Source organism: Saimiri boliviensis, chromosome 16 (genome assembly GCF_048565385.1).
Source record: "Saimiri boliviensis isolate mSaiBol1 chromosome 16, mSaiBol1.pri, whole genome shotgun sequence".
NCBI classification, from domain to species: Eukaryota; Metazoa; Chordata; class Mammalia; order Primates; family Cebidae; genus Saimiri; species Saimiri boliviensis.
In genome coordinates, this window is record NC_133464.1 from 39,086,405 (window position 1) to 39,107,989 (window position 21,585).

A 21,585-nucleotide genomic window follows, 5' to 3' on the forward strand; every position below is an offset into this window, starting at 1 on the left:
TCACAACCTTCTTCCTTGCTTGTTTTTCTTCATATAACCCATCGGATTCTAACTGAGTATATATTTCACTTGAAAAACATCTGTTTCTGCCGGGCGCGGTGGCTCAAGCCTGTAATCCCAGCACTTTGGGAGGCTGAGGCGGGTGGATCACGAGGTCGAGAGATCGAGACCATCCTGGTCAACATGGTGAAACCCCGTCTCTACTAAAAGTGCAAAAAATTAGCTGGGCATGGTGGCACGTGCCTGTAATCCCAGCTACTCAGGAGGCTGAGGCAGGAGAATTGCCTGAGCCCAGGAGGCGGAGGTTGCGGTGAGCCGAGATCGTGCCATTGCACTCCAGCCTGGGTAACAAGGGTGAAACTCCGTCTCAAAAAAAAAAAAAAAGAAAAAGAAAAACATCTGTTTCTCCCCAGCTCCAATATGAGCACCAAAGGGCAGGAATGTGTCTTATTCACTCATCTCCCCAGAACCTAGAAGAAATGCCTGGCTGATAATAGGTACAATAAATATTTGCTGAAAGAATGAATTTGATATTAGTACTGCCTAACACTTAACAAACATCATGAGAGAGATCCAAGATGGCTGATCACTAGCAGCTCGGGATTGTAGCTCCCAGTGAAAATGCAAAGAAGGAGAGGACGCCACACCTTCACATGAATTCTTGTTGCGCACGCACCAGGAGATTCCCAGTGGAGGAGCCCCACGGGTCGCCAGCGCGACTCTTGTGACCGGCGAGGCGGTTTTGCTGGCGCCTCGGAGCATTGGTTCTTGGTGCAGAGTCAGAAAAGCACCATCGATCTTTTTTTTTTTTTTTTTTTTTTTTTTTCTGAGACGGAGTTTCGTTCTTGTTACCCAGGCTGGAGTGCAATGGCGCGATCTCGGCTCACCGCAACCTCCGCCTCCTGGGTTCAAGCAATTCTCCTGCCTCAGCCTCCTGAGTAGCTGGGATTACAGGCACGCGCCACCATGCCCAGCTAATTTTTGTATTTTTTAGTAGAGATGGGGTTTCACTTTGTTGACCAGGATGGTCTCGATCTCTTGACCTCATGATCCACCCGCCTCAGCCTCCCAAAGTGCTGGGATTACAGGCTTGAGCCACCGCGCCCGGCACCATCAATCTTAAAGCCGCCGATTTAGTCAGCACAGTGGGTTGCTCAGATTTCGGCGCTGAGAATCAATAAGTTGGATGTCCACTCAGAAACCCAATTACAAAGACGGTAATTATAAAGACCACATGGATAAATCTACAATGAAGGGAAGAAAACAGCCAAAAAAGGCTGAGAATACCCAAGATCAGAACCCCTCTCCCTCAGCAGGGGATCACAGTTCCTCAGCAACGAAACAAGGCTTGATGGAGAACGAGTGTGTTCCAATTACAGAAGCAGGCTTCAAAATGTGGATAATAAGAAACTTCTGTGAATTAAAAGAACTTGTTCTAACACAATCCAGAGAAACTAAGAACTTTGAAAAAAGGTTTGACGAAATGTTAACAAGAATACACAATTTAGAGAGGAATATAAGTGAATTGATGGAGTTGAGAAACACAATACAAGAACTACGTGAAGTATGCACAAGTTTTAACAGCCGAATTGATCAAGCAGAAGAAAGGATATCAGAGGTCGAAGACCAACTCAATGAAATAAAACAAGAAGACAAGATTAGAGAAAAAAGGATAAAAAGGAACGAGCAAAGTCTCCAAGAAATATGGGACTATGTGAAAAGACCTAATCTACGCTTGATAGGTGTACCTGAATGTGACGAAGAGAATGAATCCAAGCTGGAAAATACGCTTCAGGATATTATTCAGGAAAATTTTCCCAAGCTAGTAAGGCAAGATAATATTCAACTCCAGGTAATACAGAGAACACCACAAAGATATTCCTCAAGAAGAGCAACTCCAAGGCACATAATTGTCAGATTTACCCGGGTTGAAATGAAGGAGAAAATACTAAGGGCAGCCAAAGAGAAAGGTCAGGTTACCCACAAAGGGAAGCCTATCAGACTTGCAGCAGATCTCTCAGCAGAAACCCTACAAGCCAGAAGAGAGTGGGGACCAATATTCAACATCCTTAAAGAAAAGAACTTTCAACCCAGAATTTCACATCCAGCCAAGCTAAGCTTCATAAGTGAAGGAAAAGTAAAGTTTTTTGTGAACAAGCAAGCACTCAGAGATTTCATCACCACCAGGCCTGCTTTACAAGCGCTTCTGAAAGAACCATTACACATAGAAAGGAATAAACAGTATCAGCCTTTCTAAAAAATACCAAAAAGAGCATCAATATAATGAAGAATTTACATCAACTAATGGACAAAATAGCCAGCTAATATTAAATGGCAGTATTAAACTCACATACATCATTGTTAATTCTAAATTTAAATTGACTAAATCCCCCAATCCAAAGACAGACAATTTAGATAAAAAACTAAAACCCATCAGTATGCTGCATCCAGACCCATCTCACATTCAAGGATACACAAAGACTCAAAACAAGGGATGGAGAACGATTTACCAACCAAACAGAGAGCTAAAATAAATAAATAAAAAGCAGAAGTTACAATTTTTGCCTCTGATAAAATAGTTGTTAAAGCAACAAAGATCAAAAGCAGCAAAGGAGGACATTATATAATGATAAAAGGATCAATGCAACAACAAGAAGAGCTAAAGATCCTAAATATGTACGCACCCAATACAGGAATACCCAGACATATAAGACTAATAAAGAGACTTAGACTCCCACACAATAATAGTCGGAGACTTCAACATTAATATTAGACAGATCAATGAGACAGAAAATTAACAACGATATCCAGGACTTGAACTCAGATCTGGAACAAGTAAACGTAATTAACATTTATAGAACTCTCCACTTTAAATACACAAAATATACACTCTTATCAGTACCACATCATATCAACTTAGAAGTTTAAACGAAATGTTGGTTGGCTCCTTGTTTGTTATTCTCTTCCCTCATTTTATTTTATGTCTCCATTATTAAGGACAATTATAGGCATACCCATATTTAGACTGCATTCTAGCCCGGGCAATAAAGCAATACCCCCATTCTCTCTCCCTCTTCCTCTTTCTCTTTCTTCCTCTTCTTTATTCTTTTTATTATTTTTTTTTTCTTTCTCAAAAAAAAAAAAAAACATCATTACCAAATATACTTTATTTCTTATGATGAGCTAAATGGCATGATGGGCTAGAACACTTTATAGTAACACTACTTTTATAAATTATCCTAAGGCAAGTGCTCTGTGTATAAAAAGCCATAAATAAATAAATTTATTTGAGAAAAAGTCACACAGTTTTTGCAATGGGAATTCTTGCTATTTATTGCAGTTCTTCAAGAACTATGTAACTGAGTGATTAAAATGTTAACAAATGGATACGAGGCCTTCAAAAAAGTCAATATAGTTCAAATTAATATTTATTTTTCAAAGGAAATCACTATTGAATTGGAGGGCGACCTTTTTGTGAAGAGGTGGTCTAAATACCTCTCTAGATAAAGAATAAAGGTATTGGTGTTCTCTGAGTCTTAGCCATATAAGTGTATTACAAATAATCCTAAGGAATAGAGTACAGACTAGGATTATTCAAATTTGTAAATGATACTAATTCCAATCAAGTGAGAAAACCACAGTCAATTTGTTCAAGATTGTTCAAGGGGTCAGAAAAGGGACAGGCCAAAAATACAGGGTTATATAACAATTATTTCAGCAGTACACAGTGTTAATTTAAAATGATACAGAAGTTGGATTAGCTTGCTCCTATTTATAGTAGACATATACATCTGGGAAGCATTCTAGATATTTATACAACAGTCACACTGGATGACTCCATATTTCTCTAGCATGCTTTATGTTCATTCTTACTTTTTCACCTTTCTTTTTCAATTGTAAGACCAATTTTTCATGAAGGCTTCCTTAAGAAAATATTACACATCTGTCCAAATGAGTGTTTTCACACATATGTTGCAAGCAGGGTTAAAACAAAAGAAGAAATAAAGAGAGAAACAGAACAGAATAGCAACTAATAGAATGTACTGCATGTGGTAAGGATACTGTTTTAGATACACACGAACACACAATACATATTTGGGTACTGGGCTGCTATTTAAGGTATACTTCATATTATAGATCATGGTCAAAAAAGTATGAAAGTTATTTGTCCAGGTGGTAGTTATATTTTTAATTATAAAGGATTATATTTACATTCAAATTAGCCCTAATCTTCCAAATCAGCCTCAGGTCAATTTTGTGGCCAGTTTTCCAAAAGCTTAATTCCTTAGTGAAAATGTGAGATTCTCAAGCGTGGCAATACTATATATTACAGTATTCAATATGGTTTTTGTTTTTCTTCTTCAATATGTTAGATATAGCTAATAACACATCCATCAGGTAGCTAAGAGTAGACTGATTGCATTTGAGTCATTTTTGCTAATTCTTGGAATCTCTGATATACTTGTTGATATGGTGAGGCTTTGTGTTCTCATCCAAAGCTCATCCTGAACTGTAGTTCCCATAATCCCTACGTGTCGTCAGAAGAACCCGGTGGGAGATAATTAATCATGGAGTTGGTTACACTCATGCTATTCTCATGATAGTTCTCAGAAGATCTGATGGTTTTATTAGGGGCTTTTCCCCGCTTTGCTAGGCACTTCTCCTTGCTGCTGCCATGTAAAGAAAGAAATGTTTGCTTACCCTTCCACCATGACTGTAAGATTCTTCAGGCATTCCCAGCCCTGTGGAACTGTGAATCAATTAGACCTCTTTCTTTATAGATGACCCAGTCCCAGGTATGTCTTTATTAGCAGCATGATTACTGGGTAGTGGGGCGCTGATGTAAAGATACCTGAAAATGTGGAAGTGACTTTGAAACTGAGTAACAGGCAGAGGTTAGAACAGTTTGGAGTGCTTAGAAGAAGACAGGAAAATGTGGGAAAGTTTGAAACTTCAGAGAGACTTTTGAACTTCCTAGAGCTTTGACCAAAATGCTGATGGAGATATGGACGATAAGGTCCAGGCTGACTGAGGTGGTTTCAGACAGTGATGAGGAACTTGCTGGAAACTGCAGGAAAGGTCACTCTTGCAATGCAAAGAGACCGGTGGCATTTTGCCGCTGCCCTACAGATCTCTGGAACTTTGAAATTGAGAGAGATGATTTAGGGTGTCTGGGGAAAGAAATTTTTTTTTATTATACTTCAAGTTTTGGGATACATAGGCAGGTGTGTTACATAGCTATACATGTGCCATGGTGTTTTGCTGCACCCATCAACTACATTAGGTATTTCTCCTAATGCTACTCCTCCCCTAGCTCCCCATCCCCAGATAGGCCTGGGTGTGTGATGTTTCCCTCCCTGTGTCCATGCATTCTCATTATTCAACTTCCACTTAAGGGTGACCATGCAGTGTTTGGTTTTCTGTTCCTGTGTTAGTTTGCTGAGAATGATAGTTTTCAGCTTCATCCATATTCCTGCAAAGGACATAAACTCATTCTTTTTTACGGCTGCATAGTATTCCATGGTGTATATGTGCCACATTTTCTTTATCCAGTCTGTCATTGATGGGCATTTGAGTTGGTTCCAACTCTTTGCTATTGTGAACAGTGCTCCTATAAACATACGTGTGCGTGTGTCTTTATAGTAGAATGATTTATATTATGGGATTGCTGGGTCAAATGGTATTTCTGGTTCTAGATCCTTGAGGAATCACCACACTGTCTTCCACAATGGTTGAACTAATTTACACTATGGGGGAAGAAATTTCTAAGTGGCAAAGCATTCAAGAGGAAGCAGAGCATAAATGTTTGAAAAATCTGCAGACTGACAATATGATAGAAAAAAACTCCTCATTTTCTGGGGAGAAATTTGAGCTTCCTGCAGAAATTTGCCTATGTAACAAGCAGCCAAATGTTAATTGCCAAGAGATTGGTGAAAATGTCTTCAGGGCATGTCAGAGACCTTCATGGCAGCCCCTCCCATTGCAGGCCTGGAGGCCTAGGAGAGAAAAACGGTTTCCTGGGCCAGGCCCAGGGTGCCCCTGCTACGCAGCTTCAGCAGGACATGGTGGCCTGCACCTGCACCCCAGCTGCTTCAGCTCTAGCTGTGGCTAAAAGGGACCAATGTACACAGCTCTGGCCATTGCTTCAGATGGTGCAAGCCCCAAGCTTTGGCAGCTTCCATGTGGTGTTGGGCCTGCAGGTGCAGAGAAGTCAGGAATTAAGGTTGGGGAACCTCTGCCTAGATTTCAGGGGATATATGACAATGTCTGGATATCCAGGCAGAAGTTTGCTGCAGGGGCAGAGTCCTCACGGAGAACCTCTGCTAAGGCAGTGCAGAAGGAAAACTTGGGGTTGGAGCACCCACAAAGAGTCCCCACTGGGACACTGTCTAGTGGAGCTGTGAAAAGAAGGCCACTGTTTTCCAGATCCCAGAATGGTAGATCCACCAAGAGCTTGCACTGTGTGCCTGAAAAAGCTGTAGACACTCAGTGCCAGCCAGCCATGAAAGCAGCTGGGAGAGGGGCTGATCCATGTGAAGCCACAAGGGCAGAGCTGCCCAAGGCTGTGGGAGCCCACCTCTTGCATCAGTGTGACCTGGATGTGAGACATGGAGTCAAAGGAGATCATTTTGGAGCTTTAAGATTTGACTGTCCTGTCGGATTCTGGACTTACATGGGGCCGATAGCTCCTTCATTTCGGCCAGTTTCTCCTGTTTGGAATAAGTGTATTTACCCAATGCCTGTGCCCCCATTGTATCTAGGAAGTAACTAACTTGCTTTCGATTTTATAGGCTCATAGGTGGAAGGGACTTGCCTTGTCTCAGATGAGACTTTGGCCTTGGATTTGGGTTAATGTTGGAATGAGTTAAGACTTTAGGGGACTGTTGGAAAGGCATGATTGTGTTTTGAAATATGAGGACATGAGATTTGGGAGGGTCCAGGTGTGGAATAATATGGTTAGGCTTTGTGTCCCCACCCAGATCTCACCCTGAATTGTAGTTTCCAAAATCTCCATGTGTTGTGGGAGGGACCCTGTAGGAAGTAATTAATCATGGGAACAGTTACCCTCATGCTGTTCTCATGATAGTGAGTGAGTTCTCACAAGGTCTGATGGTCTCGTAAGGGGCTTTTCCTCCTTTGGTTTGCACTTCTTGCTTCTGCCATGTGAAGAAGGATGTGTTGGCTTCCCCTTTTGCCATGACTGTAAGTTTCCTGAGGCCTCCTCAGCCCTGCAGAACTCTGAGTCATTTAAACCTCTTTCCTTTATTGATTACTCAGGCTCAGCCATGTCTTTATTAGCAGTGTGAGAATGGACTGATATACCTGCCAACTTAATGGAAGCTCAGTCAGTTGGAGAGCTCTTTTCAGGCCTCAAGAAGTCTGGACACACTGGCCAATTCAGGGGTTTTGTGTTCTGGAAGTCCAGTTAGCCCAAGCAGTACTTTCGTGGTTTCTAAAGTGCTATGACTAGCATTAAGTAGGCTCTCAAAATTACTAGCTATTTACACACACACACACACATATATACACACACACACACGTATATACATATATATATTCATATGATTATTTTTGTTATATTTACTGAAAATTGGTAATAGACTATATCATTACTTTTTTTTTTTTTTTTTTTTAGACAGAGTTTCACTCTTGTTACCCAGGCTGGAGTGCAATGGCACGATCCTCGGCTCACCGCAACCTCCGCCTCCTGGGTTCAGGCAATTCTCCTGCCTCAGCCTCCTGAGTAGCTGGGATTACAGGCACGTGCCACCATGCCCAGCTAATTTTTTTGTATTTTTAGTAGAGATGGGGTTTCACCATGTTGACCAGGATGGTCTTGATCTCTTGACCTCATGATCCACCCGCCTCGGCCTCCCAAAGTGCTGGGATTACAGGCTTGAGCCATCGTGCCCGGCTCATTACTTTTAAATAATACTTTTATATTCATTTTGTCATGTATTATTATTGCTTAACTTTCAACAAATTCATTTTATTAGTAATTCATATTCTCTAATTTGAATATAACAATTCTGGTTAATTTGAAGCTTCTCTTTGTTTTAAAAATACAGTTTTTCAGAAAATGCTGATCACCACTAATCATCAGAAAAATGCACCTCAAAACCACAATGAGATACCACCTCACATCAGTCAGAATAGGTTTTATTAAAAAGTCAAAAGTGGTGAGGCTGAGGAGAAAAGGGAATACTTGCATATTGTTGGTAGGAATGTAAGTTAGGTCAGCCATTGTGGAAAGAAGTTTGGAGATTTTTCAAAGAACTTAAAATAGAGCTACCATTCAACTTAGCTATCCCATTACTGGGTACATACCCAAAGGAAAATAAATAATTCTACCAGACACATGTACTTGTATGCTCATCACAGCACTATTTACAATAACAAAGACATGGAATCTACCTATGTGCCCATAAACAGTGGATTCAATAAAGAAATTGTCATAGATATATACCATGGAACACTATGCAGCAATAAAAAAGAATGAAATTGTGTCCTTTGGAGCAATATGGACGCAGCTGGAGACTACTACCCTAAGTGAATTAATGCAGAAACAGAAAACCAAATACTCCATATTTTTACTTATAAGTGGGAACTAAGCATTGGATATAAATGGACATAAAGATGGGAACATCAGATCCTGGGAACTAGCAGTGGCGTGAGGGAGAGGGAGCCAAGGGTTGAAAAACTGTTGAGTACTATGCTCATTACCTGAGTGACAGTATCAAACTCCAAACCTTTCCACCACATAATATACTCAGATAAATGCTGGGCATGGTGGCAGGAGCCTGTAATCCCAGCTACTTGGGAGGCTGAGGGAGGAGAATCACTTGAACTCAGGTGGCAGAGGTTGCAATGAGCCAAGATCGTGCCACTATACTCTAGCCTGGGTGACAGAGTAAGACTCTGTTTCAGAAACAAACAAACAAACAAAACCAGATAATAAACCTGCCCATGTACCCCTGAATCTAAAATAAAAGTTGAAATTAAAAAGAAAGAACATTCACTATTTATGTTATGATTATATAAACACTATTCACAGAGGAATACTTGTCTTAATTAAAAAATAAATATATGCAATTAAATACACTTTTACATTTGATAAGAGCAGTTGATTATTTTTCAGAATTGAGGTTTTAGTACCACATACCTCTTCACAGAAATTATTTAAATTACCATTTAAAAATGTTGCTATTGTGTTAAAATTTATTTTATTGTTTATTCTGAATACTACCTTTTTTTTTGAGACAGAGTCTTGCTCTGTCACCTAGGCTGGAGTGCTCCAGTGGTGGGATCTTGGCTAACTGTAGCCTCTGCCTCCTGGGTTCAAGCAATTCTCCCTGCCTCAGTCTCCCAAGTAGCTGAGATTACAGGCGCCCACCACCATGCCCGGCTAATTTTTGTATTTTTAGTAGAGACAAGGTTTCACCATGTTGACCAGGTTGGTCTTGAACTCCTGACCTTAGCCTCCCAAAGTGCTAAGATTATAGGCGTGAGCCACCATGCCAGGTTTATTCTGAAAACTTCTATATAGGCAAAATAATCACTATTTATTCAAATTTTGAAACTATTACTTCCTTTAAAAATTGCCAGATTCACTAGAAAAATACTTACTTTATTAATACAATGGCCAGCAAGAGGAAAATAAATGAAACCCTATAACATAAATAAGATCCTACATTTACCGAGTGATTAACATATGCCAGTTAGTGTGCTAAGTGCTTATCTTAGAATGAACCCTCTCTCATTTTGGGGCAAACATGCAATATAGTATTATTATTATTTCTACCTTACACTTTGGAAAAATGAGGCTTACAAAAGATAACTTGCCTGAAGTCATATAACCAGTCTTTCTAACCTGAAAGTTCTTGGTTTTTTCCCCTTTTTCCCCTAAACAAACAAGATAGAGCCCTGGGGCATGTCAACACTTAAGACAAAACCAGAGAAAAAGAAGTCAACGAAGGAGACTGAGAAGTACCAAGGTAACAAAGTGGTGGGAGGAGACAGCAAGTGAAGATTTGGGGAGAGGGGAGATGACAGAAGGTGAGGGTAAGAAGTAGATTAGAATCACATTGGGCATCTACGCCATGTTAAAGAATCTGGACATTGTCTCGTAGGCAATGGGCATTTAAACGTAAGTCATGGTTGACAGCACAGAGGACAGTTTTGGATGGGGAAAGACTTTTTAAAAATTATTATTTTTTAAATGGATACATAATAGTTGTATATAGAGTATATGTGATATCTTGATACATGCATATAATATGTAATAATCAAATAGGGATATTTAGGACATCAATAACCTTAAACATTTGTCATCTCTTTGTATTAGGAACATTTCAAATCTAGCTATTCTGAAATATGTAAAAAGTTATTGTTAACTATAGCCATCCTATTGTGCAATTAAATACTACAACTTATTCCTGCTATCTAACTTCATGTTTGTACCCATTAACCACCCTCTCTTCATTCCCCATCTTTACCCTCCCAGGCTATGGTGATTATTATTCTAGTAAGAGAAAGAATTTTGATGGACTGATGAATTAAAGTTTACTTGCTAAATTAAAAAAAATCAGGCAATGTGGTATCTCATCTAAGTGTTATTTTTTAAGCCTTATGTTTCTAGTAATGAAATAAATGCCATTGTTGTCTACTAAAGGATTTTTTTCTTTTTTTGAGACAGAGTCTTGCTCGGTCACTTGGGCTAGAGTGCAGTGGCACAATCTTGGCTCACTGCAACCTCCACCTCGCAGGCTCAAGAGATTCTCTTGTCTCAGCCTCCCAAGTAGTTGGGGCTACAGGTACACACCACCACACCCAGTTAATTTTTGTATTTTTAGTAGAGATGGGGTTTCACCATGTTGGCCAGGCAGGTCTCGAATTCCTGGGCTCAAGTGATCTACCTGCCTTGGTCTCCCAAAGTGCTGGGATTATAGGTGTGAGCCACTGCACTCGGCCTACTAAAGGATTTTTAATACCAACAAACAGATAAACATTTTGAAAGGCAAAGGGACCCTATAAATCATACTGCTTTTTTTTTTTTTTTTTTTTTTTGAGACGGAGTTTCGCTCTTGTTACCCAGGCTGGAGTGCAATGGTGCGATCTCGGCTCACCGCAACCTCCGCCTCCTGGGTTCGAGCAATTCTCCTGCCTCAGCCTCCTGAGTAGCTGGGATTACAGGCACGTGCCACCATGCCCAGCTAATTTTTTTGTATCTTTAGTAGAGACGGGGTTTTACCATGTTGACCAGGATGGTCTCGATCTCTTGACCTCGTGATCCACCCGCCTCAGCCTCCCAAAGTGCTGGGATTACAGGCTTGAGCCACTGTGCCCAGCAATCATATTGCTTTTAATCCCTCCTACGAAAATAGAATACATCTTATAGTGGCTGTTGATAAAGACCATGCATGAAAAAATTGGTCTTGGCTGTTCACATTATTATTTAAATTGAGTTTTCAGTATGGCTAGTCCTTCACAGGTTGAGTACAACTGTCATTTAAGTAGCTAAAAAGATCACAATGGATTCATCAATGAAACAGAAGAAAAACACAGAAACAGAGTTGTGCAATGTATGATAAAAATCACTACCTAAAGTCTAAAAGAAAGTATGTCTAAATGAAAAAATTAAAGTGATAATAAAGCCTTGTGTCACAGTTTAATTAGCAGCAACCTCCACTCTTCCTCTTAATTAATTCCTCTTAGTGGTACATAAACTAGTGGAGAATTTTTGTTTTGTTTTGTTTTTCAATGTCATTGAAGTCTTAGAAATATGGTTGACCTTGAACTTTAATCAGATCTAGTTCTTTTAGGGCCATGTGGTAGGTACATGAGTCTTCTCCTTAAAAATGCTGAGGTGAGGTCCTATGAGTTGTATGTGCCACAGACTCTTTTCAAGAGACTGGGCTCACTGGGGATGCTGGAAGAACACTCATAGCAGTTGTCAGAGGCAGAAGAATGGATCAGACAACTCCAAGAGCAGAGATAAATGTTTTATTCCTTCAAGTACTTACGTTACAACAATGAAGCTTATTTTATATTGTTAATGCATGACTAGCGGTGTTTGTGTCCTCTTTGCATGACATATTCTCAGATTTTTAAATTTTCTCTGTTTAAAAAGAAACATAATCCCATCCTCTCTGTATATGCTGTGTACACACACACACACACATGTTAAAACTCATAGAAATTATTCTGCAATTTGTTTTTTGAAAAATCATCAATACAGTATAAATTTATTTCAAAGTTAGTCTACTTTATTTTGCCTATGTATCTTGAGGTGTCTTTCAAATCTAGCAATGCCGCCTAGGTACAAAATTCCAGGTAGCTATGGTCACTGATGATTGTGCATGTCCTATTTTCTAGACAAGCTTCCTAAATTAAGTTAGTTGTAAAAGATAAATCTCTGAGTGCTCACAGTCGAAAATAAGGCCTTTGTGAATAAGGCTGGTTATGTTACGAGTGAAAAGCCATGTCTATTTTGTCATCAGTGGTTGAATATAGTGGGAATTTGGTAAGTATTTACTGAATAACTAGAAGGAGAGCAAATATCAAGGTTTAAGGCAACTAAGAAAGACCAATTGTTGGTGGGGATGCGGCATGATTTATGATTCTGAATTTTCTACTGTTTAACAAACTCCACACCAACACTTGACTCTTAACTAAACGTGGTGATTTCTTGAGAATTAGTGGGTATACAAAAGTATACAAAAAAGAATTACTTTTTTTCTCTTTCATATTGGACCAACTAATGAAACAATGGTCAAAAGATATGGGACATTATGCACTGAAAGACAGTGATCCCTGACACACAGGAAACAAACAAGGTAAACTGTATCACTGTCTTAGTTTATTGCCTAGAGACAGCTTCCAAGCTGCGGTGCCGAGAAAGAGAATTAAGGCAGAGCCCATCAAACTTCCTAGGTTAAGAAGCTATTGATAGAAGTAAAAACCAAGGTGGTTACAGTTCATATGGGAGAGTACTAAAAAGAGAGATGCAAAGAGACAGAACTGTTACAGATAGTCCCCCTTAAGTATTCACCTGGCACAGAACAGTGCATATGCATAAGGACAGGAGACAGAACTACCAACAAGATTCAAGGGAGCAATTCTGAAGTGAACATGGGCAAGATATGGTGCTTATTTCCATCAGCTAAAGTAGAAAACCACATAATTTACAGGGCATGGAGTATTGAAAGAGTTTTATATTAGTAATGGGGGAGAAATTGGCCTTATGATAAATCCTTCTCTGTCTAGAGAAACTTAAAAGCAGCTCAGGGTGTGGTGGCTCATGCTTGTAATCCCAGCACTTTGGGAGGCCGAGGTGGACAGATAACAAGGTCGAGAGTTTGAGACTAGCCTGGTCAACATGGTGAAACTTTGTCTCTACTAAGAATACATAACTTGGCTGGGCGTGGTGGCGTGTACCTGTAATCCCAGCTACTTGGGAGGCTGAGGCAGGAGAATTGCTTAAACTTGGGAGGTGGAGGTTGCAGTGAGCTGAGATCGCACCACTGCACTCTAGGCTGGGTGACAGAGCAAGACTCCATCTCAGGACAAAAAAAAAAAAAGAAAAAGAAAAAGAAAAAAACAAAACAAAACCCTAAAAGCAAGATCTAGAAGGATCAAACTCTTTCTAATAAAACGATGTCCCAGACCAAAGCTAACAAAAATTTATAGGAATACAAAATGTCTAACAACAGGATAAAATTTACAATGTTTGGCATCTAGTAAATAATTACTACATATGCAAAGAAGCAGAACAATGTGATATATAATGAGGTAAATCAACTTTACTGAAGCCAGCCATGAAATGACAAAATAATAGAATTAGTAGACAAAAATATAAAAAAGTTATTGAAATTATATTTCATATGTTCCAGAAAATAAACTTTGAGAATGTTAAGGACAGACCTAAAAGACACAAAGAAGACCCAATTTGAACTTTTAGAAATGAAAACTACAATATTTGGGTTAAAAGCTGGATTGAACTGAAAGCAGATTGTGTAGTAGTGAAGAAAAGATCAGTGAACTGGAAGATGTAGTAAAAAAAAAAAAACTATCCAAAAGAAATGCAGAAAAAAGACTGAAAAAAACTGAAGAGAACATCATTTGTTCTGTTGCAGAATAACTTTAAGCAGCCTAATACATGTCTAACTGGACTCCCCAAAGGAAGGTGAGAGGACAGAAGCAGTATTTAAGAATTTTTAAGAAATTTACAAACTTCATAAACTCACATATGTAAGCTGCTCAACAAAACCCAAGCACAGGAAACATGAAGAAAACTGCAGCAAGCCAAATGATAATCAAATTGCTTAAAGCCAATGATTAAAAATCCCTTAAAAGCAGCTAAAGAAATACACATTACCTAGAGAGGAACAAAGGTAAGGATGACAGCAATCTCTTGGCAGAAACAACACGAACTAGAAGGGAATGAAGCAACATCTTTCAACTACTGAAAAACAGAGAGACGGAGAGAAAAGTCAACCTCAAATTCCTTACCCAGGGAAAGTATCTTTCTAAAAAACAAAGGTGAAGCCAGCAAATCCATTCCCAGGTATACACTTAAAAGAACTGAAAACAGGCACTCAAACATTTGCTTGTATTTGTGTGTTTATAGCAGCACTTTTACAATAGTCAAAAGGTGGAAATAACCTAAATGGATGAACATCAAAAACTGTATGCTCAGTGAAAGAAACCAGGCACAAAAGGTCACATATTGTATGATTCCATTTATATGAAACATATCCAGATGAAGTAAATCCACAAAAATAAAGTGGTTTGGCAGATGTCACAGGGTGGGAGCAAAGAGCAGTGGGGATTAAGTGCTTAATGGATACAAGGTTTTATTCTGGGGTGATGAAAATGTTTCAGGACTAGACAGATATAATGAATGTACAACAATGTGAATGAATATTAAATAGTTCACTTTAAAATGGTTAATTTTATGTCATGTTAATTTTACCTCAATAAAAATCCCACGAAACCAAAGGTGAAGCGTAAGACACATAAGACAAAGTGGACTTTATAAAAATTAAAGACTTTTGTGCCTCAAAGAACAGTAAGAAGTGTGGGAAAGGCAACTGACACAGAATGCGAGAAAATATTTGTAAATAATATATTTGATAATGTCTTGATTCCAGAATACATTAAGAACTCTTATAACTCAACAACAGAAAGACACCCAATTCAAAAGCGGGCAAAGGACTTGAATAGACACTTTTCTAAAGAATATATATAAATGGCCAATAAGAAACCCAAATAATGGTTAACATTATTAGCCTAATTAGGGAAATGCAAAGCAAAATCATAAGATACTACTTCGTAATCACCAAGATGGCTAGAGTTAAAAAAATGAAAAATAAGCACTGGCAAGATATGGAAATATTAGAACCCTTGACATGGCTGGTGGGAATGTAAAATGGTATAGTCACTATGAAAACGTTTTGCAGTTTCTTGAAAAGTGAATTATACAATTACCATTTCATTTAGAATTCCACTCAACAAGATTTGAAAACTAGTGTTCAAACAAAAAATTTGAACACAAAATGTTCATAGCAGTACTATTCACAACAGACAAAAATCCATTAACTGATGAATAAACAAAATATACTTAATCTGTACAATGGAATATTATTCAGTCCTAAAAAGGAACTGAGCACTGATAGATGGTAAAATATGAATGAACCTTGAAAACATGATGCTAAGTGACAGCAGCCAGATACAAAAGGCCAAATATTGGATGACTTGATGTATATAAAATATCCAGTATAGGCAAATCTGTAGACAGAAAGGCACAGGGGGGGACTGAGGTGGAGTGGGGAATGGGGAATGACTGCTTAATGGGTACAAGGTTTCCTTCCCAGGTGATGAAAATGTTCTTTAACTAAATAGTGGTGATGTACATGAAATATTGTGAACATACCATAAGCCACTAAACTGCACACTTTAAAACGGTTAAAATGGTGAATTTTGTTATCTGAATTTTACCACAATAAAAAAAGTAAACCCTTAAATGCCTACTTTCAGTTAATTCAGCCTTATAGCCTATCTGTGAGAATTGTATTTTAATCTTGACTTTTGTCAAAAATAGAAATGTAAAAACAAAAAACCAGAAATACATAAAATAGCAACTTTCTGCTATTTTCAGAAACAGAAAAAATTCATCACCATAGACCTGCTCAACAAAAATTGTTAAAGGAAGTGCATCATCCAGAAAGAATAGATATCAGATTGAAATTCAGACTGACCAAAAGGAATAAAGAGCACAGGTATGGTAACTACTTAAATTTAACATATTTCCTTCATATTACAGTATCTCTTTATAGGATTATCACTATTTAATTTAATTTATTGTTTTGAGACAGAGTTTCACTCTTTTGCCCAGGCTGGAGTGAAGTGGCGTAATCTCGGCTCACTGCAACCTCCACCCTCAAGGTTCAACATATTCTCCTGCCCTCAGCCTCCTGAATAGCTGGGATTACAGGCACCTGCCACTACGCCCGGCTAATATTTGTATTTTTAGTAGAGAGAGGGTTTTCCCATGTTGGCCAGGCTGGTCTTGAACTCCTGAACTCAGGTGATCCACTCACTTCAGGCTCTCAAAGTGTTAGGATTATAGGATTACAGGCGTGAGCCACAGTGCCTGGCCTGATATCACTGTTTAAGTAATAATAGCAGCAATGTAGCATGGGAGTTTATACATGTATAAATAAAATGTATGACAGCAAGAATACAAAGGTTGGAGGAACAAATTTAAATATACTGTTTAAGGTTCGTATACTGTATATTTTACTAAATATCACTTACTTGGAACTAAATGGTGGTTAAAGATATATACTATAATCTAAAGCAACCTTGAAATAACAAGATAAAGTTATAGCCAATAAGTAGCAACAAGATAAAATATAATGATTAAAAAATTCAATTCCAAAAGAAGAAAAAAAAGGTAAACAAAAAGTAGGTGGGCCAAACAGAAAACAACAGCAAGATGAAAAACTTAAATGTAACCCTATCAATAAACATACTAGCTGCTAAGTGTTCTAAAAAAATCTCCAACTGAAAATCATATTATGTCAGACTGGTTAAAAGAATAAGGACGAAAAAACATGCACCTTGCTAATACTACTGTTTTGTAGTTTAAACTAAAAAATAATAGTATTAAGAGAAATTAAAGAAGACCTAAATAAGCATAAAGATGCAGTGTGTTCATGAGTCAGAATATTCAATATTAAGATGTCCTTTTTCTCTGCTTCATCTATGTATTCAATGTAATATCAATCAAAATCGCAACCAGTTTTTGAAAAAATGAATGAACTAATGGTAGAATTCATATAAAAATGCAAAGAGAAAACAGCCAAACAATTTTTTAAATGAACAGCATTGGAAGACCAATACTATCTGATTTCCAGATATTATAAAGCTACAGCAATCGAGATAATGTAGTATTGACATAAAGACAGATAAGTGAAAGAGAACAGTCTCACACATAAATGATTAACTGGTTTTCAACAAAGGTTTTTTTCAAAAAATTATTCTAGAACAGTTGAGTTTCAGTCATGCAAATAAAAATTTCAATCTATATCTTCTACTTAATACAAAAATTTACCAATGGATCACAGATATAAAACTATAAAACATATAGAAGAAAACACACACAAAATCCCTTATGACCCTAGGCTAGGCAAAGATATTTAAAATACAACACCATAAACGCAATTCATAAAAAAACAAAGTGATGAACTGTACTGGATAAAAGCATCTCTTCAAAAGACACTGTTGTTTGGTTGTGATGGCTCACCCCTGTAATTCCAGCATTTGAGAGGCCAAAGTGGGATGATCACTTGAGCCCAGGAGTTCAAGACAATCTGAGCAACACAGCAAGATCTCATCTCTATAAAAAATAAAAAAAATTAGCCAGATGTGGTTGCTGGTAACTGTAGTCCTAGTAAGAGTTTGAGGCTCTCGAGTCCAAGAGTTTGAGACTGCCATGAGCTATGATCATACCACTGCACTCCAGCCTGGGCAATAGAGCAAGACTCTGTCTCTAAAAATAAATAATAATAAAGAAGTAAAAATAAAAACACATCATTAAGAGGTGCAAGGATAAGTCACAGGGTGGGAGAAAATATTTGCAAATCATTTATCTGATAAAGAACTTGTATTTAGAATATATAAATAATGCTCAAAACTTAACAATAAGAGGACAAACAATCTGATAAAACAGACAAAATGTGAGGAGACACATCTCCCAAGAAGATAAACAGAGGGCAAAGCTCAAATGAGAAGATCCTCAACATCATTAGTCATTAAGGAAACGCAAATTAAAACCACACTGATATGCCACTACAAACCCATCATAGTGGATAAAAAAACTAACCACATCAAGGCAAGGATGTAGAAAAATTGGAACTTTTATACATTATTGGTGGAAATGTAAAATGGTACAAACATCTGGGAAAACAGTTTGGCAGTTTCTTAAGATGTCAAATAGACACCTACCATAATAAGATCCAGGTGGTCTACTCCTAGATATTTACCCAAGAGGAATCAAAGCGTATGTCCATACAGAGACTTGTATGTGAACGTTCATATGCACTTTATTCAAAAAACTGGAAATGATCCCAATGTCCATCAACAAGTGAAGGATAAACAAACTGTGACACATCCACACAATGAAATGTTACTCAGCAATGAAAAAAATGAACTGCAAATACGCCGGGCACAGTGGCTCACGCCTGTAATCCCAGCACTCTGGGAGGCCAAGGAGTGTGGATAAACATGGTCAGGAGATTGAGACCATCCTGGCTAACGTGGTGAAACCCTGTCTCTACTAAAAGTACAAAAAAATTAGCTACTTGGAAGGCTGAAGCAGGAGAATCACTTGAACCTGGGAGGTGGAGGCTGCAGTGAGCCGAGATCACACCACTGCACTCCAGCCTGGGCAACAGAGCAAGACTCCGTCTCAAAAAAAAAAAAAAAAGAACTACAAATGAATCTTGAAATAATGATAAAGAGTGAAAGAAGATAGATTAAAAAAAGTACATATATATATATATATATATATATATATATATATATACACTATATGATGCCTCTTATATAAAAGTCTAGAAAATACAAACAAATCTATAGTAACTGAAAGTAAATCAGTAGTTGCTTAGGGACTGAGATTGGGAGAGTTGGGAGGGAGGAATTCCATGGGGTATATGGAAACTTTTGGGGAGATGTATGTATTCACTATCTTCATTTTGGTGATAGTTTCATGGGTATATTCATGTGCCAAATGTTAAAATGCACTATACCTTAAATATGTGCAATTTACTGTATTATCAATTATATCTCAATAAAGCTGCTAAAAAGGGGAGTATTTGTTTTTATTTTGGGTATTACTTAGTATTGTCATTTTGTCAGTTCACTTATGCATAACCTCAGACATCATCTGAATAGCATTTAGCTCAATGTTAATTCTAACATCAGTTATTTGTGTTTTATCTGTTTATTATCAAACAGGCCAAACTGATGTAAATATTTAACCTAATCCAAAGAATAGAGATCCTGAATCAGCCCAGTCAACATGGTGAAACCCTGTCTCCACTAAAAACACAAAAAATTAGCCCGGCGTGGTGGCATGCGCCTGTAGTACCAGCTACTCAGGAGGCTGATGCAGTAGAATCACTTGAAACTGGGGGGCAGAGGTTGCAGTGAGCCAAGAACGTGCCACTGTACTCTAGCCTGGGCAAGACAGCGAGACTGTCTCAAAAATAATTAAAATATAAAATAAAGAATAGAGATCCTGAGAGAATTTTCTCTATTATTTCACCATCTATTATGAATAGTCTATTATTATAATGGCAATCTAATACTAATACTAATCATTCAGCTAGCTTATATAATTATTTTTAGTGTAAGCAATATAACTTTCGCGAAGCAGAAAAAAGTAAAATCCATGGAATACTTCAAATACTTTATTTTCAATCTTAAGGGAAAAGTTATATACTGAAGTTGGCATAGATCCTTTAATATAGGGTTACTGATTCTTTCTCCAAATGTCTTATGAAGTTTTTCAAACATACACAAAAGTACAGAACTGAGTACTAAACCTATATGTAAATGTCATCGAACTTCAAACATTGTTAACATTTTGTGATTCTTGTTTTATTGAGCCCTTCTTCCTTTTCTCATGAAATATTTTAAAGCAAATTCCAGGTACCATACCTTTCATATCATAAATATTTCAGCATGTGAGTCGTTTTCTCAACATAAGCCATTGCTTATTTAAAAATGGCTTCATCCAAAGTTAATTATACTTAATTATAGAAGCCTTTAACACTTAATTTCTTACATTTTCTCCCAACAATTTATAGAAGTTTGTTCACATTCAAAATTTGTTTTTTTTGTTTGTTTTTTGTTTTTTTTTGAGACAGAGCTTCCCTCTGTTGCCCAGCTGGAGTGCAATGGCACGATCTGGGCTCACTGGAACCTCTGCCTCCCAGGCTCAAGTGATTATCATGCCTCAGCCTCCCAGGTAGCTGGGATTACAGGCATGTGCCACCACCGTGCCCAGCTAAATGTTATATGTTTAGTAGAGACAGGGTTCCACCATGTTGGCCAGGCTGGTCTCGAACTCTTGACCTCAAGTGATCCACCTGCCTTGGCCTCCCAAAGTACTGGGATTACAGGCATGAGCCACCGCGCCTGGCTTCTTTATTTTTAGAGATAAAGGAAATTTTAGCACAGGCTCAAACTCCTCAGCTCATGCGACCCTCCCACCTTGGCCTCCAAAAGTGCTGGATTATAGGCATGAGCCACTGCATCCAGCTCATATTTAGAAATTCTTATCTCAATTAACTGAAATGCTCAAGAAGGCATGTATTTTAATATTTTATTTTTAAAAAATATTTTTGAAAATTATTGTGAAATTAAAGCCAACAGGAGGGGTCTACAATATATTAGCAAACAAAGGTTCATTTGTTTCTTTAGTTATTCATTTATTTATCTTTTCTGCTTTCACCCAGTGGTGTTCTGGAGTTGGCTTACAGCAGCTTGTAGGAGTTCTCTATTATTTCATACAAACACTTGTACGTGAATGTTCATATGTACTTTATTCTAAAAACTGGAAATGACCCCAATGTCCACAACAAGTGAATGGATAAACTGTGGTATATCCACAAAATGAAATTATTCAGCAATGAAAAGAATGAAGCACAAATGAATCTTGAGAATTTTTAGGAACTTTGTGAGCTGGCTGTCAAACACAACTACCATTAAAAACTAAATTACTTAAATTTATAGTAAAATACATTTTATTAAAAACAAAGGTAAAAATAATCAAACTTGTCAATTTAAAATTATTTTACTGTTATCTATGCACTTGAGTTTCCCCATGTTTGTTGTTATCTGTATGGTGCAAACATTAAGTACTAGCATGCTGCTGACACTCTTCACTCCATCTTCAGTAACCTTAGGCTGGCAGTTTGAAGTTAGCCATGGTGGGAATATTTATACAACAGACACAAGCCTATGCTACAAATCAAGCTGTCCCTCATATCCCTCTTGGAAACCTGGTTGTTAACA

At 37.8% G+C, this 21,585-nt stretch overlaps 1 protein-coding gene across 4 annotated transcripts in view; it reads right to left on the reverse strand.

Annotated features, from left to right (window-relative positions):
• The window catches only part of PIBF1 (progesterone immunomodulatory binding factor 1), a 238,647-nt gene that overhangs the window by 70,338 nt on the left and 146,724 nt on the right, over positions 1 to 21,585 (reverse strand). Inside the window, exon 15 of one of the 4 annotated variants that reach the window (XM_074387628.1) lies at positions 927 to 17,902. The exons of the other annotated variants lie outside the window; for them this stretch is intronic. Coding sequence (XP_074243729.1) covers positions 17,897 to 17,902 — 6 coding nt within the window. The 3' untranslated portion in view covers positions 927 to 17,896. Of the gene's footprint in view, positions 1 to 926; positions 17,903 to 21,585 lie in introns of those variants that run through there. 4 annotated transcript variants of the gene reach the window in all.